The 21,688-nt window shown below is 39.8% G+C and overlaps 1 protein-coding gene across 1 annotated transcript in view; it reads left to right on the forward strand.

The window, feature by feature from the left end:
• Bmp6 (bone morphogenetic protein 6) overlaps window positions 1–21,688 on the forward strand; it is a 163,910-nt gene that overhangs the window by 116,828 nt on the left and 25,394 nt on the right. Inside the window, exon 2 of the mRNA XM_026384642.2 lies at window positions 8,957–9,149. Coding sequence (XP_026240427.2) covers window positions 8,957–9,149 — 193 coding nt within the window. The remainder of the gene's footprint in view (window positions 1–8,956; window positions 9,150–21,688) is intronic.

The raw sequence follows: 21,688 nt of genomic DNA on the forward strand, positions 1-21,688 counted from the left end.
ACTTGGGGGTCTATAATTACATAAAATAAAACATAAAGCATACTACACGAATGGAAAGTTACACTCTATGTGTACACAATATGTTAAAATACACTCTTCTGCCATGTATAGCTAAGAAGAACAAATAAAAAATTTTTAAGAATTTTAAAAAGTAATAAGTAAAGCATTTAAAAAGTCATTTGGAGTACATCATCCAGGGAAATAGATTCTTGACATCTTTGATTCTCACGAAATATGAACATTGATAAGCACTTGGTGAACCCCAGAAAGTGAAGTCTTATCTCACTGTGGTTGAAAAGTGAGTTGGAGAGTTCCCCTTAGTGTCTGTCTTGCTATTCAAGGTCGTGTGCATGTACAGTTTAAAAGTCCAAAGGCAGCTGTTGGTACAACCCTTGGAAGAATGACCTGAATTGTCCTGTTGCCTGAAATTAAATGAATTGTGCCGTCATGTGAAAAACTGCTCACACTGGTCAATGGAGTGAACTTTAAAAAAGAGTTTTGAGTTTGTTGTGTAACCGTCAGAGAAACAAAATATTTGTAACATGTAGAATTTACTGGGAATTAATATAATTGCCTTAGCTAATTAGACCAAGTTACCCAGAGTGTAGTCTAGTAAATGAGGAATAAATAAAATAAATGTTTTAAGTAGATTTTTGGCTTCTTTTTCTCCTTTCTCATTTCCTTTTTTATTTTCTCTTTTGTGTTTGCAATTTAAATAGTTGGTGTCTTTATTTTCCTCTAGACAACATTAGTTGAAATAATTCAGATTTAATGGAATGCTATTAGTAAAATACCACTATTATAATGCCTTTATTACAGTCAACCAATAGTGAGGAAAAAAGCGACCCCCCAAGAAGATCAGTCAGGAAAAAGGAAATATGCAAGTAAATACTATTAGGAATGGAAAATAGAAATAGCCATTGACAGAGCAGAGATTGCATAATACTATGGAAAAAATTCATAGCAACAAATTTGAAAAATTAAACCAATATTGAGAAACCTGTAGATAATGCACACTGAGTTAAAAAAATAGCTTGACTATTTCTGTAAAAAAGACACTAGTATTGCTGTATTGTGACTGCATGACCCATGTGATTCTGCAACCTGTACACTCAGAAAAATAAGAAATTATACCCCATTTGATTCAAATGTATGATAGGTCAAGATCATTGTACTGTCATGTGTAACTAATTAAAACAAAAAAAAATTTAAAAAAAGGAAAATAAATGAATCGTTAAAAATCTTCCTCCAAACACCAGACTCAGATGATTCGACAGATAAGTTGGCTGGACTTTGAAGACGGAGATCACTTTTTGAAAAGAGAGGGGTTGCAACAACAGATCCCACTATTGCATTTAATTATAATTTTTTTAAAAAAGCATATGAGAGGACCAGTCCCCAATAGATTCCTGAAGCAAGTCTAACTCGAAGCCTCACGACAACTCGGGGGGTTTGTGTCCCTGGCAGTAAGTCCCAAGAGTACCTACAGATGAAAGGTGGCAGAACAGGCAAGGCACGGTCAGTCAAGGGAGCCGCCACTGAGCTTGCTTCCTGGGCCCACAGCTGTGGGACCTGCCCCTTCCTGTCCGTCTTGGAGTACTGAACCAGTCTCCAGGTTTTAAAGGCAGCTTGAAGTGGTTTGAATGGGTCATCATTAAAAATGTTGTTAGTTGTATGGTTCTTTATTATTTTGGAGCTAATGGAGCTCTTTAAAAAAAATTCTGATTGGGTAGGTTTAAAGAGACTTCAGGGAAAATGGATAGAACTAGAGATGTAATTTTTTTGGCGGGGGGTGGGTATTGGGGATTGAACCTAGGGGTGCTTTACCTCTGAGCCACATTCCCAGCCCTTTTTATATTTTATTTTGAAACAGGTTCTCACCGAGTTGCTTACAGCCTCACTAAGTTGCTGAGGCTGGCTGAGAACTTGCAGTCCTCCAGCCGCAGCCTCTCGAGTTGTTGGGATTACAGACATACACCACCGTGCCTGGCTAGAGACATAATTTTGAAGGAAATAAGTCAGACTCAGAAGAGTACCATGTGTTTTCTCTCATATGTTGAAACTAGAGGGGAAATGAAGGAAAAAGGGACCATGAAAGTATAAGGGTGACGGTTAGGGATGAGGGAAGGGTCACAGGAAGGGAGGACAGAAGTATTTGGAAGAGATTGATCAAGTTATATTGTTAGGTACCTATGAATTTGCCACAACAAACCCACTGTTCTGTATAAACAACAAGCACTAATAAAAATGAACTTAAAAGACAAAAACAACCAAATATAATGGGTCAACCCTATTAGGATCAGGATCCTGATCCCACTAAACCAAACATAGAAAGATGATATTTGAGATATTTCAGGAAATTTGAGGATGGATTGGATATTAGGGGATGGTGAAGAATTGTTTTTAACTTAGATACAATCATATTTTAAAAACTGTTTATTTTTAACAGGTTCTTAAATTATGGTCCATATGCATAACATAAAACATAAAACATTTTAACAACCTTAAGTGAGCAGTTCAACAGTATTAAATCCATCTGTACTGCTCTGCAGCAGCACCACCATCTATCTCTAGAACTTGATCTTCACACTTTGAAACTCTGTACCCATTCAATAACTCCCTGTTTCCTCTCTCCAGTCTCTGCAACCCCATTCTGTTTTCTGTCTATGTGAACTTGATTACTGTAGGTGCCTCATTTAATTATTCCATACTGGTCCATTTGTGACTGGCTCATTTCACTGAGCATGATGTCATCAGGGTCCATCTGTGATGCAGCATGTCATCATTTGCTTCCTTTTTAAGGCCAAATAATATCCCATTGTTGTATATATATATATATATATATATATATATATATATGTGTGTGTGTGTGTGTGTGTGTGTGTGTGTGTGTGTGTGTCTCACATTGTGCTTATCCTTTCTTTTATTGGTGGACAGTTGAGTTGCTTTCAGCTTTTGGCTTCTATGAATATTGCTATGAATGTGGGTATAGAGATTGTTCAAAGACTTGCTTTCAGTTCTTTTGCAAATACATTCAGAAAGATAAGGTAATTCCATGCTTAGTATTTTGAGAGCTTCCTAACTGTTTTCTGCAGTGGCTGAACCATCTTACAAACCCACCGGTAATGCACACGTGTTCCAGTTTCTCCACCTCCTCACCAACGCTTGTGAGGAAGCACTCATATTTTTAATATTCAAGATGGGCGAGGACTGAGAGGTCACCCCCATTTGCAGAGCAGCCCCGCTCACCATGGAACTTGAACCTGATGGGCAGCCTGGCTGGCCTTGAGGGCTCCCTCTTTGCTCTGTGACCACGCCTATATTTCTACACGGGCCTGAACAATTCCCATCGCGCCTGCCCAGGAGAGGCTTTAAGGAAAACAGAAAAACTACACACTGTAATTTAGTGATTCACACGCGTGTAGTAGAACTATTCATTTTTTTAAAGCAAGGTCATGATCAACACTGTTTGACACAAGGTAGCTTTGGGGCAGAGGCGGGAGGGGATGGAGAGGGAAGGTCATGTTCTGGTGTTGAAGCTCAGTGCCGGTTACTATAGTCATCTGAAGTATTTAGGAGTAAAATTGGTCAAATTACGTTTTTATGTACCTGGGAACATGCCGCAGCAAAGTCCACTACCATGTATAGATGAGTTATTAATCCTCAGTACCTTTTGTGAGGGAAGCCATCTGTGAATTATATGAGGGTCTTCTCTCGGTATGGTAGCCAGGGAGATTTAGGTTTGGCATTGTGCACTGTCCGGGGTTCTCCCGTGGCAATAGATTGCCCAATGCACGTGACCTATACCTCTACTCTGCTAGGAAGATACTGATCTGGAGATGGGTGCAACCCGTTGGGAACTGAACAGCCCACCTTTAACCTTTTTGGGTGAAGAACATTCTATGGAAGGTCTTTGATATTTCCCAATATAAATAAAGCAGGCCCAGGCTCCATTTTGCCAGAGTCTAGAAGCTCCATATGAGGTCAGATGGGCTTGCCCATCCTGCCCCCACTTTTGAAACTACTTTCTGTGTCATGTGTGTGTTTTTTTTTTCGTTGTTCTATTTTTCTTAGTTTTTATTTCTCAGCCAGCCGGTTCCACCAGGAGGAACCCCATTTCCACCCCCTGCATGGGACCCCGGCGAGACTTTTGTATGTATGATGTTACATAATTTACCTTTTCCATCTTAAACCAGTAGCTTTGATTCCTTGGGCCTACAGTTCCTACATATTGGCCAAAGATCTAGGACTGACCTAAAACTTCAACTGGAAGGGAGGGTCTGAAGCCAAAAAGAGAAAGGGAGATTTATAAAGCCAAGTGTTTTTTTCAATTTAGAGGGTGGTAGTGTATTCTTCAATTAGGTCCTTTCTGTTTTATTTGGTATTAAAAGGATTTCTAGAAATGAAATCATAGCTAAAGGAATGCCATTTGTTGTTTTATTGTCCTTACAAAGAGCAGACAGAAGATGTCAGTGACCTTGTATGAGGTCATCACCATTCTTTGAAAGTGTTTCAACTTGTCCTCGAAATTAAATTCTAGGAACTCTTGCCTAAGAGAACGCAGCAGCACCGTTCACTAGCTGAACACCAACAATGCCGAGATTTCACTGTGCGTTTTGCAGAATGCATTGTTCCAAAGCCAGTTTAGGGAAAGTGTTAATTGGATGTGTGGACTGAGGAGTGAATTTGAATTGCTCATCAAAGGCGCACTCTAAGTCCAGAGGAGCTAGATTCTCAAATAACAGCCAGTGGCTATCACAACTGTCATTTATGGAGCACTTATGCCATGCCACGGGCTATTGATGTAGAATGTTTCACGTATTCTTCAGAATTCTTCCCACTTAACTAACCCTGAAACTTTTGACTAATATCACATACATAAAGGGGAAAAAAATAAGGGAGCTTGAATTCCAAACAAGTGTCACAATTTGTCACTTCCTTACCATCTTGGTCCCTACTTGGTTGTATACCACATTGGCACCACCATTGAAAAGACGAATACTAGGGTTACAGCTAGGTACTAAGACTGAATTCAAAACTTGGCCCTTGTTCTTTCCCTTGTTTTCCTACTTACTGAACTATTTGACATTTAAGGAATCCATAGTCCTATAACTTGAATTGCTAAGTTCACTGGAAATGTTACCATTCTCCCATTGTGGCCTTCAGATGCATATGGAAGTAGTAACCACATTGTGTATATTTCTATTAACCACATTGTGTTAATCCCCGTGAGACATTCGCAAATGCATTGTGCAAATCCTACCACAGGCAAAAGAGTAGGGGAGAAAGGAGAAGTTCCAGAGAGACTTCAGGGATGGTGGCTGAGTTGTCTGGCAGAGTGGGGAAGGCCTTCAGTTGGGAGCTGAGAGACACCAACGGGGCATTCAGAAGACCCAGAGTAAGGGGTAGGTTGAAATCAGAGACGCGAGGGGCAACAGAGATCATAAGCGTCCCCCAAGAAGGATCCAAGAAAAGAATGTGCAGAATGCCTTGAGACTGTCTTGGTAGAGGAGAAATGGGAAAATGCCCTTAAAAGGCAGCGGGTTCTAGTTCGCATTGTGATAAAATGAATGCTTTGAACTGGGCTTCTCTTTTTCACATTTTTAGGATCTTTATCTCTTTGCATCTGTGAGAATTTGCCAGGATTCCTCCTTAGTCATACACACTGCCTTCCAGCATTGCATAATCCTTATCCTCAAGAATTGCACACACTCTTCCCCTTCCTAGCATGGTCGGATGCGCCTGCGCTCTCCTGCTCCCTCTCTTAGCCTCTCCTGTCATCTCTTCTCTTTTTGTGTTATCCCGTTGTGACTGCAAAACAAATCCCCCCAAAACAAAGTGGCTAAAACCAGCGATGCATTGTCATCCCTCACAGTCCTCTGAGATGATGGGTTTACCTGGGCCATTCTTGAGAAAGGTTGCTCCTGTAGTTGCAATCAGATGGTGGGAACCAGATGGCCACTGGACTTGATGGCCCAGATGACCTTTTATAACATGTCTGATGCCTCTGCTGAAGTGTTTGGCCAGTTTGTGGTGTGTTCGTTCATATTCTCTCTCTCTCTCTCTCTCTCTCTCTCTCTCTCTCTCTCTCTCTCTCTCCTCTTCTCTTCTCTTCCTTCAACCCTTCTCACTCTCCTTCCATGCACTTCTCTACATGGCTAGCTTGGGCTTCCTCACAATATGGAGGTCTCTGGGTAGTCCAGCTTCTTACATGGCCGCCATCTTTTCTCACACAAGTGTGGAAGGAAGTTCAGTACTTACAGCCTGACCTAGAAAATGGCTGAGTTCCACTGTTGCTGCATTCCATGGTCCAAAGCAGATTATGGATCGTATTACGGGACCACTCGAGTGTATGGACACAGGGAAGGGTGATTTATTCTTGGAGGTGCACCTGTCAAAAACTAGCTACCACATTCCTCATATATGGAAATTTTTGTATCTTGAATCTTTGTAACTGAAAAGTCTTAGTTACTATCCTCTGTCTCACTTCACATCTGTATTTTTTTCTCCAACTCTTGATTCATAGTAAGAGAGATTGAAAGACTTCTTATACATGCTCTCTGTATTTTCATGTAGCAATGTTGAAATTAAGTATCCAAAAGACTCTATAGAAAAGCTCTGGGTTTTGGGTTTTTTTTGTTTGTTTGTTGTCTAAGAAAGACTCTTTGGGAAATCAGATTTGATTCAATTTTTTTAACCAACAGTGATAACATATCAGACTTAAAAGGCAGATCAGTTTTGGGGAAAGTGATACAGTGTCCCATGTGCGCGTCCTTGGGTGAACTCTTTAACAATATTGCTTTTCATGCTCGGCCACTAATTAGAAAACCTGCTGTCCTGTTGGGGCTGAACTGGGGTGTGTACTCTCTGGTTGGACCTCTTTTTACTTTACATTCAAGTGCTTGCAGAAGCCAAAGCTTGTTCTTTTTTGACCCCCAAAATTTAAAAAAAAAAAAAAGGAAAAAAGGAAATCCCAACATTAAAGAATCGTTGCATAATGACATGTCCATTCCAGAAGTTCTCTGTTTAAAATCTTGTCCCCATAGAAGGCTCCTCTCTCCTTAGCTTCTGCAAATGCCATCAAGGACGTTGGGTCCTCTTGAGAGCTCTTAGGTGTTTCGGATTTTTTAAAAAAAATATTCTGAATCTTCACAACTTTTCTTTGATCGTGATAGGAAACAACACGTGGGGAGGAAGTCGAAAGTTCAAGGTGGCCAATGATTTTAGCTTTGTTTTCTGCCCACGAGCCCCAGGAAGGCTCTGCCATCCAGGGTGGATCTGCTCATGAGGTTTCCTCCCGGTTGCCACTGAGAAAAACCTAACAGGCACCGAGGGGCGGGAGCGTTTCTCGACTCAGGGGACAGAGTCAGGGCTAGTGGTCGCAGAACCCACCTTTTTTCCCCCTTCATAATGACTCTGAATTAAACCCTGAGGTTTCATGTCGTCTCTCTCTCACACGGGACTTTATGTAAACATTTGAGAGCTGAAGCTGACTTCAAAAAAATGATAAATCAGTCATTGCAAATTTCTGTGTTGGTTTTTTCATTCGGGAAAAAGATTTCATTTAAAAAACTTATTTTTCTAGTTTTATCAAAGTGTAATTGACAAAAAAATATGTATTTAAGGGATATAAATGTATGTGTTTTGATACACACATACATTGTAAAACGATCACCACTGCCAAGCTAAGTAAGGTCTCCATCCCCTCACAGAGATAAGATGTTTTCATTTTATTTGTGTGTGATGAGCACATTGAAAATGTACTCTTTTAAGAAATTTCAAGTATGCATTATGGTATTATTAGTCACCATGCTATAAAATAGATCTGTGAAATTAATGCAAAACTGATCTTTGGACCCTTGGACCAACCCACTTTCCCCAAATCCCCACCCTCCCCTTATGCCCTAACCCCTGGCAACCACCCTTCCACCTCTGCTTCTTTCTTTGAGCTTGACTTTCCTCGATTCCATGCATCAGTGAGAGCCTATGGGGTTTGTCTTTCTGAGCCTGGCTTATTTCTGTCTGCATAATGTCCTCCACATTGTCACAGTCAGCACATATCCTTCCTTTTTAATGGCTCGGTAGTATTCCATTGTGCCTACACCACATATCCATTCATCCACGGTTGGAAAACTAACATCATTTCAAATAATTTAAATTACTTTTAGACCTAATCCTTTTCCAAAGGATTTCTTTCAGTGTAAACCATTAGAAAATAGTGAACGATACCATTGGTGATTCCCTCACACGTACTCGTTCTGCTTGGGATCTACTCACAGATTAATCGGGGTTCCAACAGTTTACCAGGGCAGAGGGTCCCCCCCACCATCATTCAACCCCCAGCTTCCCCCAGCAGGTGGATGGCAGGGAGCCATATTCTACAAAGCTCTACCCTCAGTAAGAGTCTCCACTGAATAGCAGGCAACATTTGAGTCTCCTTTGACCTTCAGGCCCAGGGGAAAATATGCTGCCCTCTCCCCCCACCCAGGGCTCTCACGCCACCCCACTCAAGTTCAATGCAGGGCCACCTTGGTCATGCCAGCGGCAGATGGTGACCTGTGAACAGAACTGAGGAGAGAAAAGCCCTGGGAGGGACTCGGGCTGGGAGGGTGTGGCGGTCAGGATGGGAGTTCATTCATTCTCCACCTTTCCCCACAAAGTCAGACTCTCCCTATTTTCGTGGAGAGTCATTGCATGACAGTTAGTTATTTAGACCCTGAAGCCGAGGGCCTAAAGAACTAGCTGTCATGCAATTCATCGTACCCAATACTCAAACCAAAGTGTTGAAACTGCAAACGGCCCAAGAAGTTCATGTGGTGCTGAGGGGCTGCGGTGAGGGTGAGCTGGGCTGTCTGACCCTGTAGCCAGCGTCCTTCCCCCGACCCCGGGCAGGAGGCGAGCCTGTGGCCCTTAGTCAATAACAATAGCTGTCACTCTCTCTTGTTTAATCCTATAGTGGAGTACGACAAGGAGTTCTCCCCTCGCCAGCGACACCACAAAGAGTTCAAGTTCAACTTATCCCAGATTCCTGAGGGTGAGGCTGTGACGGCTGCAGAATTCCGCATCTACAAGGACTGTGTTGTGGGCAGTTTTAAAAACCAAACTTTTCTTATCAGCATTTATCAAGTCTTACAGGAGCATCAGCACAGGTATGAAGGCTCAAGGAAGCCCCCAAGGTGGGCCCGGCCCCATTTCTCACCCTCCGTCGTCACATGGCCCCAAGTGTGTCTGTGGAAGGTGCTTAGCAGTGGAGGGACAGCCCGTGAACTTGAGGAGGTGGGTGTTCTCCAGGGCGATGTTCAGCCGAAAAGATTTTTTTCCCCCAATAATATTGCTGATTTCCCAAGTACTTATCTTTTCCTGAGCAAGCCAGCTAGGAGGACTTACTAAGCACCTTTTGAGAGAATTGGGGATAAAATGTTTTCCATTATTGTTTGGTCCCCACGTTGAATGACGGGCAGGGGTGGCTAAAATAAATGCACACATTAAATTCATATAATGATGCTTATAAATGATACTAATTCAGATGACAACAAGGTTATCTGTTTGTGCATTTAATAAACACACATGATTTCACCTTTGAGTAAGTGGGTTTAATGTATTTTTTACCATTTGGATATAAGGGAATGATAGTTTTTTTTTTTTCCCCAATGTGTCTGTATTATTCTTGTTTCCTAAAATGAGTCTAGACCATTTAAAAAAAAAAGCTGCAATGACATATGTTCATGGAGCTGCCTAATAATAATAATAATAATAATAATAATAATAACTTCCATGGAGTGATGGTTGAAGAACTGGGCAGAAGGATAAAGTGTCGCAGCAGGTAGTTCAAATCTGTAGTGCACGGAAAAGCAGCCAATGACTTTGGATTTTGCTTGGTACTTAAGGGTTCAGTCCAGGGAGAATCAAGCACATAATGCATAGGTTAGCATCACTGTGTATAGTTCTCAGTGTGCACAAGGTCGAAATTAAGCCAGTGACATAATATTCTGGCAATTGTATGGTAGATAAAAAGGTAAGAAAGAAAAACAGTGTATTGGAGGGCAGGAACCCTGCACTTACAGGCTTTCTAAAGAATTTGTCACCTTTGGTTTTATAACATGCATCCAGATTCTTGCTTTTGGTCTTGGAAGACTATTGACTTCCCAAGAATTTCCAAAGATTTAGGAATGACTTTGGTTTCTTCTGAACTTATTGATCTGTGTGTGGGTCTTTCACAAATGTGCATGCTGAAATCCTTGGAATCATGAACTTGACCTATGAAGGGTTCACTTTCGTTTTGAAAGCACCAACAGCATTGACCCCTTGTACGTGTTCAAGTCTCTAACGAGGTGAATGGAGCAAGACGGAGTGATGGCCGGTGCTGGGAATTCGTCATGGTGTGGAGTATCCACTGAGGGTTGTAGATGAGTTCCAAGCTGGGACAGCTAAATAATGACTAAACACAGCCACTGTGGTATCTTTATGATGGATCAAAAATCAGAATGAAAAGGGAAGGTTTCCAAAGCCTGATTGTCACTCCTAAATAAAAGCATATTCGATGGCTTTGCTGTTGGGGGGGGGGATTCTTTGGGGAAGCAAATTATTCATCGCTAGATATTCATCTTTTGAGACTTTGGAGAGAATTGGCACTCAGCAGTTCTCTGGAATGGCTTTACATATAGATTTTTCAATCTAATTATTCCATTACATTTCTCTGGTGGGAATAACTTTTGTACTGGTACATTTTTTTGGTTCAGAAGTTTGTTTGGGAAACATGGTTTTCTCTGTCCTGGGGGAAAAGCATTAGAGTAAAAACACTAAGCTGGGAGTTTAGTGACTATGGGATTTTTCAAAATAATAATAATTATTATTAAAATTGTAAATTATTATTATTAAATAAATACAATTATTAAAATAAATATTATTATTATTATTAATTATTTTAAAGGAGCTAACAGAAACTTTGTAAGGTTTACACTGAACTCGAGCCAAAAAACAACAGTTGCCTTGTGCTTCAAATGGCGGCGACATACTTCTCGAGTCCAGCAGTGAGTTTGGAAAACAAAGTACCCGAAGGTCCCCACCTTGGATGGCTCCCTATCAAAGCAGAGAGCTGTCATTTCTTGGTCTTCTAGGATGGGAGCATTTGGCGTTTGGATTGTTTGATTTTGGAGCACAGGAGAGGGGGATCCTGGGGGAAAGGGAGACGCTCCTGCTTTTGAAGGGTTCCAGGTTGGCCAGATTTCCTTATCTGTGGGCCGGGAGCCCAGGCCCCCCGCTGCCTCTCGTGTTCTTCCAGAGGCTCCAGGTCTGACTGCAGGACTCCTGGTGGGGGCTGGTTTGATCTCCCCATCTGTACTGTCTTGGGGTGTCTTGGCTCGAAATCCCTTTCCAGGCTTGTGAGGAAACTTGTGTGTCCAAATCTGTGTTTGAGTGACATCTGTAACCCTTGATGGGTTCACTTCATGTAAGAAGTGTTTGGGTGGCAAAATAGTTGGTATCCTTGAAAAGGGGGGTCGGGAGTCAGGTTTTCCAATGCTGAGTCCTACATTCTACTGAGGACAGAAGAGGGGACGACCTGGGGTTTCTGACACGGGAGGCAGTCAGAAAACCTGGCCCAGGGAGGGTTGGGGAAGATTCTCAGAAGGTAGGTCTCCACTTTGCACTGTGCAGAAACGTGTGTTTTAACTGATAAGAGACAACGGGACCAGGTAAGTTTTTTGTTTTTTTTAAAGTGAGGACTTTAAATAGATGGTGCTTTTAGAAATATCAGGGAAGCACTTGATATCTTACTCAAAATTTGAGAATCAGCTCTTAGACAGAATCCTAAATCATGGAAAGATCTGAAACAACCCCATAGATGAGAGTGAGATCATCAACTCCTCGGTCGGCACTAAGTTCAAGTCCAAGTTGCCCCTTGCATTTTATTTATTTATTTTTTAAAAAATTTAACTCCATGGGCTGGGGATGTGGCTCAAGCGGTAGCGCGCTCGCCTGGCATACGTGCGACCCAGGTTCAATCCTCAGCACCACATACCAACAAAGATGTTGTGTCTGCCGAGAACTAAAAAATAAATATTAAAAATTCTCTCTCTCACTCTCTCTTTAAAAAAAAAAAAATTTAACTCCATGGTATTGGGTGATAATTCCATTTTAAAATGAGTTTGGTGGGCTAGGGATGTGGCTCAGTGGTAGAGCATTTGCCTGGCATACATGAGGCCTGGATTGGATCTCCAGAACACCCCACCCCCACAAAAAAAGTTTGATGTCAATTTCGATAATTGTAAATCATGATGCCCTCATGATGATGCTGATAAAGATTTGCATTTACATAGAACTAACAGTTTGGGGAGAGCCTTCTCTAAAATTCTCAAATTAGGATTTTACAGTGACGTGGGGACCATCTCAAGATAAAGGTGAGGTTCCACAGAGGTGAGCAGTCTCCCTATGGCAGGCCCTCCCACTCCGTTTTCCACGTCTCCGATGGGGTCTCTGTCTGAAGGGCCAAGAGAACATTCCATTGGCAGCTAAAATGTGTTTGTGAGAATTCAGGTCCTGGGACTTTGATAGTTGAGGCCTTCCTGCAGGAAACCTTTGCAATTCTTTGTCCCCTTGGTCAACCATTGATCTAGTAACAACTTTTCTAGAGGAGGGGGTGTGGACAGGAAGAAAGACTAAATTTTCCCCAAAGTCTGAGTTCTTGTCCCGATTCTGACACTACTGTCCACTTACTTCTTTCCTATAGTTTTCTGTGTGGCTCCCACACTCAGCTGTCTTCACAGTTGGAGGACAGAGTGCTCCGAATACCTTTTGACTTTTCATCCTCCTGTGAAGGAGCATGATGGCACCACGTGGCTCTTCGAATGTTCTTATGACCTTTCTTTCTACAGCATCTTTAGATGAATGGTGCAATCCTGAGGCCTAGAAAGACTATCATTTTCATCTACATTTCTTGTTTGCTTGAAGGCAGGTCTTTAATGTTCTTAACTGAACTTTGTATACTTAGAAGTCAAAGAGAATCTCTTGGAAGTCAACCAGAAGTTTTAACAGAGAGCATGTTTAGTTTCTGAATCATGGTCCTCTTTGGTTCATGAATCGGCCATACTCGCCTCTGTTAGTTTAGACATTCTGTGTTCTGTATTTCGGCAGTTGTGTTGTTTTGCAGTGATGGTCTTATGGTGTCTTCTGTGTCTGTGATAACTTTTCCATGTTCTATCAAGGTACAGTTTTTTGAAAGACATTTAAAATTATAACTAATTACAGATTTAAAATGTATATCATCCTGGCATAAGCAAAACAAACTCCTCTGTTTGAAACAAAGATGGATGGATGGATGGCTAGACAGATTGGTGTTCATTTTTTGTTGTTGTTTGGGGTTTTTTTAAGTTTCATGTTGCATCCTAACTTCAGAATCCTCAGGATCTGAACAAACACATGTTAGAATCAACATGTTAGGCAGTGTTGCTTTAGAGTTGATTTTCAAAACTTGTAGAAAGATTTTCTTAGGTTAACCAAGCCAATTCTGGACTGCTGAATCCCCCAGGATTAATCCTAGACTAACTTATTGCCTTAATTTTTTGACAAAATTCACAAATTTAGACTCATTTTATGGATAGAACATAATTTTCCCAGCAGAGAAAATAACCATGGAAGGTCAAAGACACATTTTTTTAACAGAGTTTTTAGTTTGAAACTCTGAGCCATTCATAATAAGGAATGCAGGAATAAGTTAAGAAAGGGGAGTAAAGATGAGTTCAGGTTTGGATATGTCTGAGTCATGGTGGGGACACCCAAGAGGCAGCAAGATGTAGACACTTTGATTTCAGCAGAATGAGCAAAGCTATGGTAGGGTTTTGAGACCACAAGTGAGATAATGAAGTAGATTATTAGATAGGCCTACTGTACAAGAATTGAAAACTTAATTGACTCAGTACCATTTATTGGAAATACTGGCCTTTTCCCATGTACCTCAAGGGCACATTATCTTATATTAGGTGATTGCCCAGGTGTGGGTCTATTTCTGGGATCTTTATTTTGTTCTATTGTTTTTTTTTTTTCCTCTTGCACCAATACTACACTGTCTTAATTCTTTTAGATTTACAATGAGGATTGATATCTGGTGTGTAAGTTTTCCAAATTTGTTCTTGAGACTCTTTTGGATACTAATGACCATTCATATTGCCACATAAACTTTAAAATTAGTTGGTCAGTGTCCATAAAAAATGAAACAAAACAAAAAAAAAAACTTGCTGGGATTCTGATTGGAATTACATTAAATGTAGAGTTCAACTTGGAAATAATTTACATCTCACCAATATTGAGTGTTCCATTCAAGCATATAACATTTATTAGGCTTTCTCTAATAACTTTCAATAATGTCTAGTTGTTTTTTGTGTGTCAAACCTTCTTATTAGATTAATTTAGGTAGTAAAGTTTTATAATTTTATTGGAAATGGCATTTTTAAAAATTTCAGAGTTTTTTCTCCTTACATATATAAATACAACTGATTTTTGTATATTGGTCTTATATCTAGTAACCTTGAATAATTTCATGTTAATTCTAATTTTTTTTTTCTGTAAAGTCTTTTGGAATTTCTAGATTTTTTCTGTAAAGTCTTTTGGAATTTCTAATTTCTTCTTTTATTGTCCTGGATAGGATGTCTAGTACAGTGTTGAAATCCACTAAAATATCTGTCAGATTTCTAATGTCAGGGGAGGGGTGTAGATTTATTATTACTATGAAGGATGATGAATTGTTGTAAATGTCTTTATAGATACTTTTTTAGATTAAGGAAATTTTTCTCTATTCCTAGTTTTATAATAGTTTTAATTTAAATTAGGAAATAATGTGGGAAAAATGTTGGTGGTATTAGACATTGAACCCAGGTCCTTATGCTTGCTAGGCAAGTGCTCTGCCCCTGAGCTGTGTCCCTAGCCCTGAGTTGAAATGTTAATCAAATATCTATTCTGAACCTTTCGGGATGATCATTTGATTTTTTTTTTCCTTTATAGTGTTAATATGGCTACCATATTAAAAGACTATCAAGTGCTGAGCCAATTTCACAACCCTGAGAGAAATTCAGTTTGTGATTTAGTATTAGTTTTATATAAGACTCATTCAAAGATTGTGTCTGATAACTCTCCTCCTTGGGTCCCCCTATAGGTCTATTTCCATTATCTTTTTGTCCCCTTGATCTTATTCCTTGGCGTGCCTGATAATTTTGTGTTTATTAGACCTTGGAGATTATTTAATAAAACATTTCTAGATACCGTTACCTCTCTCTAGACTGGATTTATGCTTCTTCTGGAAGTCAGATACACGGCAGGCAAGTCACCCGGCTCTTTTTGTTCCCTTGGAAGTTTCGGGATCTGCTATGGGCTCATCTGTTTCTGGTTTTCCATTTCTCCCCCAGACTAGCCCTTCAGGGTTTTCTGCTGAATGTCTAGGACACTTACCAGAAGCCCTCTGCCTTGGTGGGCTCTGAACTCTACTTTTTCACTCCACAGATTCATGGGACTGCCAAAAACTCTGCTATGAAGCCTCTCAACATTTTCTTTCTGCTTGTTTTCTCCACTTCTCATCCCATGTATACGTAGCTAATCTTTGGCCAATATCTCAAATGAAAATCTTGGTGTTCAAGGTCACCAGATCTGGAAGCAGAAAAAGGACTGCCCAACTTGGGTACACACAAGGAGTGAGTCCAACTCATAGGAGGTCACCTTCACACATCCGCTTCTGTGGAGCCTCTTTCCTCTGGGACCTTTGCCCTTCGTGTCCTACCTGCCTTGAACTCTAATTTTTATCCCTAGCCAGTGATACTGCTCCAGACTCCAGGCCCCTGCTTCTTTCTCTTTGGTGCATGCCTCAGGCTGGGAATTAGCAAATTCTCTGGAATGAAAAGACAACCACAAATGCAGGGCTCACCTCAGTGCATTCCCTGGTCTCAGAGGTCTTGGTCTTGACCCATGAAGGGTCGCCTTGCCAGTTGCTCTAAGACGATTTCAATCAGGTTTTTATTTTGTGGTTGTTTTTCAGCTGAACCATTATTTTTAGTTGTTCTTGGTGGGAGTGTTAGTTTGCTGCCTCAGGGCAGAAGCGTAAGTCTCTGAAAGACAGTAAATTTTTTTTTTTTGTGTGTGTGTGTTTTTTTTTTTTTTTCATTTATGAATCTTTTTTAACAAATTCCTATGAATATTGGTGTTTGCATCATTAGCCAAATGTTGTAGTTCTGTAAGACCTGGACCCAGTAGTTGATCCAGTTCCAGGATCTAGGAGAGTAGTTTCTTTAGAAAAGCGTTCACAGGCTGTTCTTTGAATTCAGTTGGATTTTCAGTGCTACCTGTTGGAGAGGAGATAAAAATTTAACCTTTTTAGACAGCTCAGATGGGTTTCCTTTTTCAAGGGAAGGGCAAATTTGAGAAAGCCAGGGTGTGAGAGGAAAACCAAAGCTTTTATCACCGTGCCCAGCCACACCTGTTTCTCTTATGCCTGGCTTTCACAGCTATGATCCTCCTAGATAGTCTTTGGCTCCCTCAGTGTGGGGCTCATACAAACAATGAACATTTCAGCATTTGTCCCTTTGCCCCCCAAAAGGGGATGATACAACTGAGCCACAGCTCAGGTTTTGTAACTTGTTTCATATTCCTTATCCAGAATGATGTGCCTAGAAATGAAAGAACCCACAAAATCTCAAGAGGCTTCCAAACTTTGTTCTTCCACTTATCAGTGTTCTGTTATTTCTAAGGTCCAGTTATCCAAAAATGTAACTACTCAGAAGAACGCTAAAATGTTTTACGGTGGAGGGGAATCCGGTGGGCCAGTCACCGAGGACAGGATTCTTTGGGAACCGCTTATCCGCTTGGTAAACTATGATGACAGAAAAGCAAGTTTTGGTTTTTGGATACTGTGTCCCATGTGTTATTCATTCCTAGAAAACAGTTTGCTTTGACTGCACACACCTCTGTGCAAGACTTTCTAGCTTGGTGGGAGGCAGCCCATGTTCGTGGTTAAGATTATTTTGCGAGACCACTCTCTCTCTCTTAAAAATCACAAATCAGCAGTGTTTTTGTTTCATTGGTCGAGGATGTGGAAATGTGGGATTGGAGAAATGACAGAGGTAAGATTTGGATGTAACATGTTGAAAACCGGGTGGCCATCTTTCCCCAGCCTGAGCTGGTCACTAGGGTAGTTGCCATGAATATGTGTAAAGCAACTATCAGCTCTGCCCCTCTTTCCATCTTGGACACATAGAATTATGTCTTCAGAAACACTGCTACTTTGGATTTCTCTTTCCTTCGATTCTGTTTATTAGCCTAACCTGATAACTCCCCGAGGGTTAAGCCAGTCACACATGTCACACATGTCCCTGTGGAGCAGCTTCCAGGTGGTTTGCACTGTTTTAGGGAGAGAAGCAAGACATCTTGAGAGCAGATGGCTTTCAGCCGTAAGTTTAAAACACAGAGAGAGGTGGTACTATCACATCTAATGAAGAGGTGGTGTGCTTTGAATCCCCAGCTCATAAAGAGTGCTTTCCAGACCAGCAGAATTGGCATTAATGCAAGTTCTCAGGCCCCAGCCCAGGCCCCCTGAACCAGAAGCTCCAAGGTGAGAGACAGAACTCTGTATTAACTAGTCACTCAGGGGAGTCTGACCAGGCTAACCTGGAGGACCACTGGGATGATGGTTAAGAGCATGCATAACACTTGGGCCAAATGGCCTGGGCTCAAATCCCAGCTCTGCATTTTACTAGCTGTGTGACAGTGAGCAGGCTACTTACCCTCAGTTTCCTCACCTGTAAACCTGTGCTGGTATTAACAGTATTGATCTCATATGGTATTTGTGAGGTGTTGACATATGTAAGAACACTTGGAATAGTCACCAAGTAAACACCACATTAGTGTTGACTACATTCATATCCTAACACAAAGTGATTTACACTGGCTTGTTAAAAATGAAATCGCATTTAGAATCTAGATAACGAGGTGATATTTAAATCTTTTAACCATGTGAGCATTGGGGTAAAAATGGAGTAATGCCAAGTGGCATGAAATCAGTTAAGACTTAACCAGTTATATAGTAATGTTTGTTCACCCTTGCTCCCCATATCCATGAGTGTGTGTGTAGCAGTTTACCAGGGTGCAGAATACTTTATTTTCCAACGTCCTGTTCATAGAGAAGCCAAGATGGTGGGGGTGGAGGAAAGCTGCATATTCCAGTTTCTCCGTGGCTCAGAAGTACAGCAGTGGGAAGACTGATTCTCAGTGACGGGAGGTGGATAACTGAGAGGATCTACTGAAATTCAGTATTGGACAGTCAGAGAGTCAGAAAGACCTAGAAATTCTGGTGTGTTGAAGAGAGGGCAAGAAAAGAGTACATGGGGGACAAATCTGTGTGCCATGTTCCTCCTTGGTGGCCCTGCCCTGTGACTAGAGTTCTTGGGATGTGCTGGAGAACCAGGTACACAACAGAGATCACATGGGCCCATCCCAGGATGTGTTGATCTAATCTCTCTAGAACAGATATCACCCAACTAAGTTCCAATCAGAACTAAATGGCAGCCACCAGAACATCCCATTTACAACTCCATGTCTGCCCTGCCCTGGGAATGCAGCTATCTATCTGTCCAGAGTAAACAGCAGTCGATGGTACTTTCCAGTCCATCCTGCCTTGTACTTGCCAAGAGCCATTTGAACCAGCTTTGATCCCAGGTCACTGCACATGGCAGCCTGGTGAGTCATACAAAAAGAGGAAGGGATTAGTAACCTCTAGCCATTACTCTCCTTAAGGAGTGCATAGCTCAAGAAGAAACAGAAAGAAATGAAGACTGGCATAGGGAGTGAATATCCATTCTTGTCCACAGTTTCAACCACCTGAGTGGAGACAGTCCTTTTAATTTTTTAAGTAAGACTTTGTTTTTGCTGATTGGTTCATATGTATGTATGTATCTAAGAAACTTTGTATGTATATATATATATATATATATATATATATATATATATATATACATAAGAAACTATAAACAGAATATACAAAAATTGGGGGACAATATTAAGAGATCTAGTTTAAAAATCATAGATCTTGAGAAAGGAGAAGAGATACAGGCTAATGGCGTACAGAACCTAATCAGTAAAATAGTAGAAAATCTCCCAATCCTTGGGAAGGAAATGGACACTGGAGGCATTTAGAACCCTGAAGAGACAGGATCAGAAAAGAACCTTTCCATAATACATTATGATTAAAATACCAAAAATTCAGAACAAAGAAAGAATTTTAAAAGTTGCAAGAAAGAAATGCTAAGCCATTTATAAAGGCACACCAATAAGAAAATAGTAGATTTCTCAGCAGAAATTCTAAAAGCTGGTAGAACTTGAAATGATGTGTTTCAAGCCCCCAAAGAAAATAACAACCAATCAAGATTGTTATATTCAGCAGAGCTATTCTTCAGAATAAAAAAATAAATAAAAAGAAAAGAAAAACATTCAAAGATAAACAAAGAGATTCGTGACCACTAAGCCAGCATTGCAGAAGATATACAAAGGAATCTCATTAGATTAGTAAATAAGAAAAAATAGTTTAAAAAATAGTAAAAAAAGGAATCTCATAGAATAGTAAATAAATCTCATTAGAATAGTAAATAAACAAATGAGGATTAATAACAAATCAAACATCAGCAATAAAATAAAATGACAGGAAGAAATACATAGCCTCTCTATAATAACATTGACTACGAATGTTCTTAATTCTCCAATTTTGACACAGACTGTCAGATTAGATTAAAAAAACAAGATCCAATTGTTTCTAAGGAACATACCACCCAAGCAAAGGCATTCAGACTGAAAATGAAAGAATGGAAAATGGTATTTCATGCAAATGGAACCTGAAATCAAGCAGGAATAGCTACTCTCATATTAGACAAAGCAAATTTCAAACAAAAATTGACAATGGTAAAGGGAACAATCCAAAAAGAAGATGTAACAGTTGTGCATATTTATGCTGTGAAAGTCAGTGCACCTAATTATGTAAAACAAATATTACTCAAAAATTACTCAATACAAAAGGACCCTAGTACAATGATAGTGGCGGACTTCAGTAGACCACACCATACTCACTCACAGGTCATTCCAGGCAGAAAGTCAACAAAGACACATCAAATTTAAAACTTTCATTTAGAAGTTAAGAGACATCTATAGAATATTTTATTCAGCAACAGCTGAATACACTTCCTTTTTGGCTGCTCATGGAACTTTCGTTAAAATTGGTCATATCTTAGGCCATAAAGTAACTCTTAGCAAATACAAAAAAAAATTGAAATAATATCTTTCATTTCTTCATATTGCATTCATGAAACTAGAACCAACAAGAAAGACTACAGAAACTATACATAGAGATTGAACAATATACTTTTTTGATGAGTGTGTCATTGAAGAAATTAAGGGAGAAATTTAAAAGTTCTTAGAATAAAAAGAAATAGAGACACTATACCAGAATCTCTGGGATATAGCAGAGGCAGTATCTGAGAAGAGGGAATTTTATAGCTTTGAGTGCCTACATTAAAAAGATCTCAAGTAAACAATGATATATCTTAGGATTTTAGAAAAACGAGAACAAGCCATCCTAAAATAGAAGGAAAGAAATAATGAAGATTAGAGATAAAATTAGCGAAATGGAAACTAAAAGAATAATACAAAAGATCAATGAACCAGAGTTGGTTCTTTGCAAAAATAAACAAGATTGATAAGCCCCTAGCCAAACTAACCAAAAGAAAGAAGATCCAAATGTAAAAAATTAAAGATGAAATGGGTTTATTAAACAGATACAACTGAAATCTAGAGGATCATTAGGGACTATTCTGAAAACTTAAATTCCAACAAATTTAAAAATGTAGATGAAATGGGTAAATTTCTAGACATATGATCTACTGAAACTAAACAAAGAGAATATAGAAAACCTAAACAAATCAATAATAATGAAACATAAGGAGGCTGATTCATAGTGGGGTAGGGAGGGGGAGCATGGGAGGAATAGCCGAACTCTAGATAGGGCAGAGGGGTGGGAGGGGAAGGGAGGGGGCAGGGGGTTAGCAAGGATGGTGGAATGTGGTGGACATCATTATCCAAAGTACATGTATGAAGACATGAATTGGTGTGAACATACTTTATTTACAACCAGAGATATGAAAACCTGTGCTCTGTATGTGTAATAAGAATTGTCATTTATTTTTTAAAAATCAATTTAAAAATTTTTAAAAATAAATAAATAAAAAAGAAAGGAAAAATGGGGTAGGAAGGAACATGAAAAGTAGAAGAAAAAATGGTAAAATAAAGCATGTAATATTATCATTTTAATAGCTGATAAAAACCTTGCCTAAATTTTAAGAGCTTTAAAAAAATAAAAATAAAAAGAGAAGCCAAGAACCAGATAGATTCACAGATGCATTTTACCAGATTTTTAAAGTAGAACTAATGCAGTATTCCTCACATTATTCCATGAAATTAAAAGAGAAAGAATGCTCCCAAACTCATTCTACAAATCCTATATCACCCTGATGTTGAAACTGGATAAAAGTATGTCAAGGAAAGAAAGCTACAGATCAGTATTATTAATGAACAAAGATGCAAAATATCCTCATTAAGATATTAGCAAACATTTGGTGAATTTAAGAACACATTAAAAAAAATCATACACCATAAAGTTGGTTTCATCCCT

This window comes from Urocitellus parryii, chromosome 8 (assembly GCF_045843805.1).
Source record: "Urocitellus parryii isolate mUroPar1 chromosome 8, mUroPar1.hap1, whole genome shotgun sequence".
Lineage (NCBI taxonomy): Eukaryota > Metazoa > Chordata > Mammalia > Rodentia > Sciuridae > Urocitellus > Urocitellus parryii.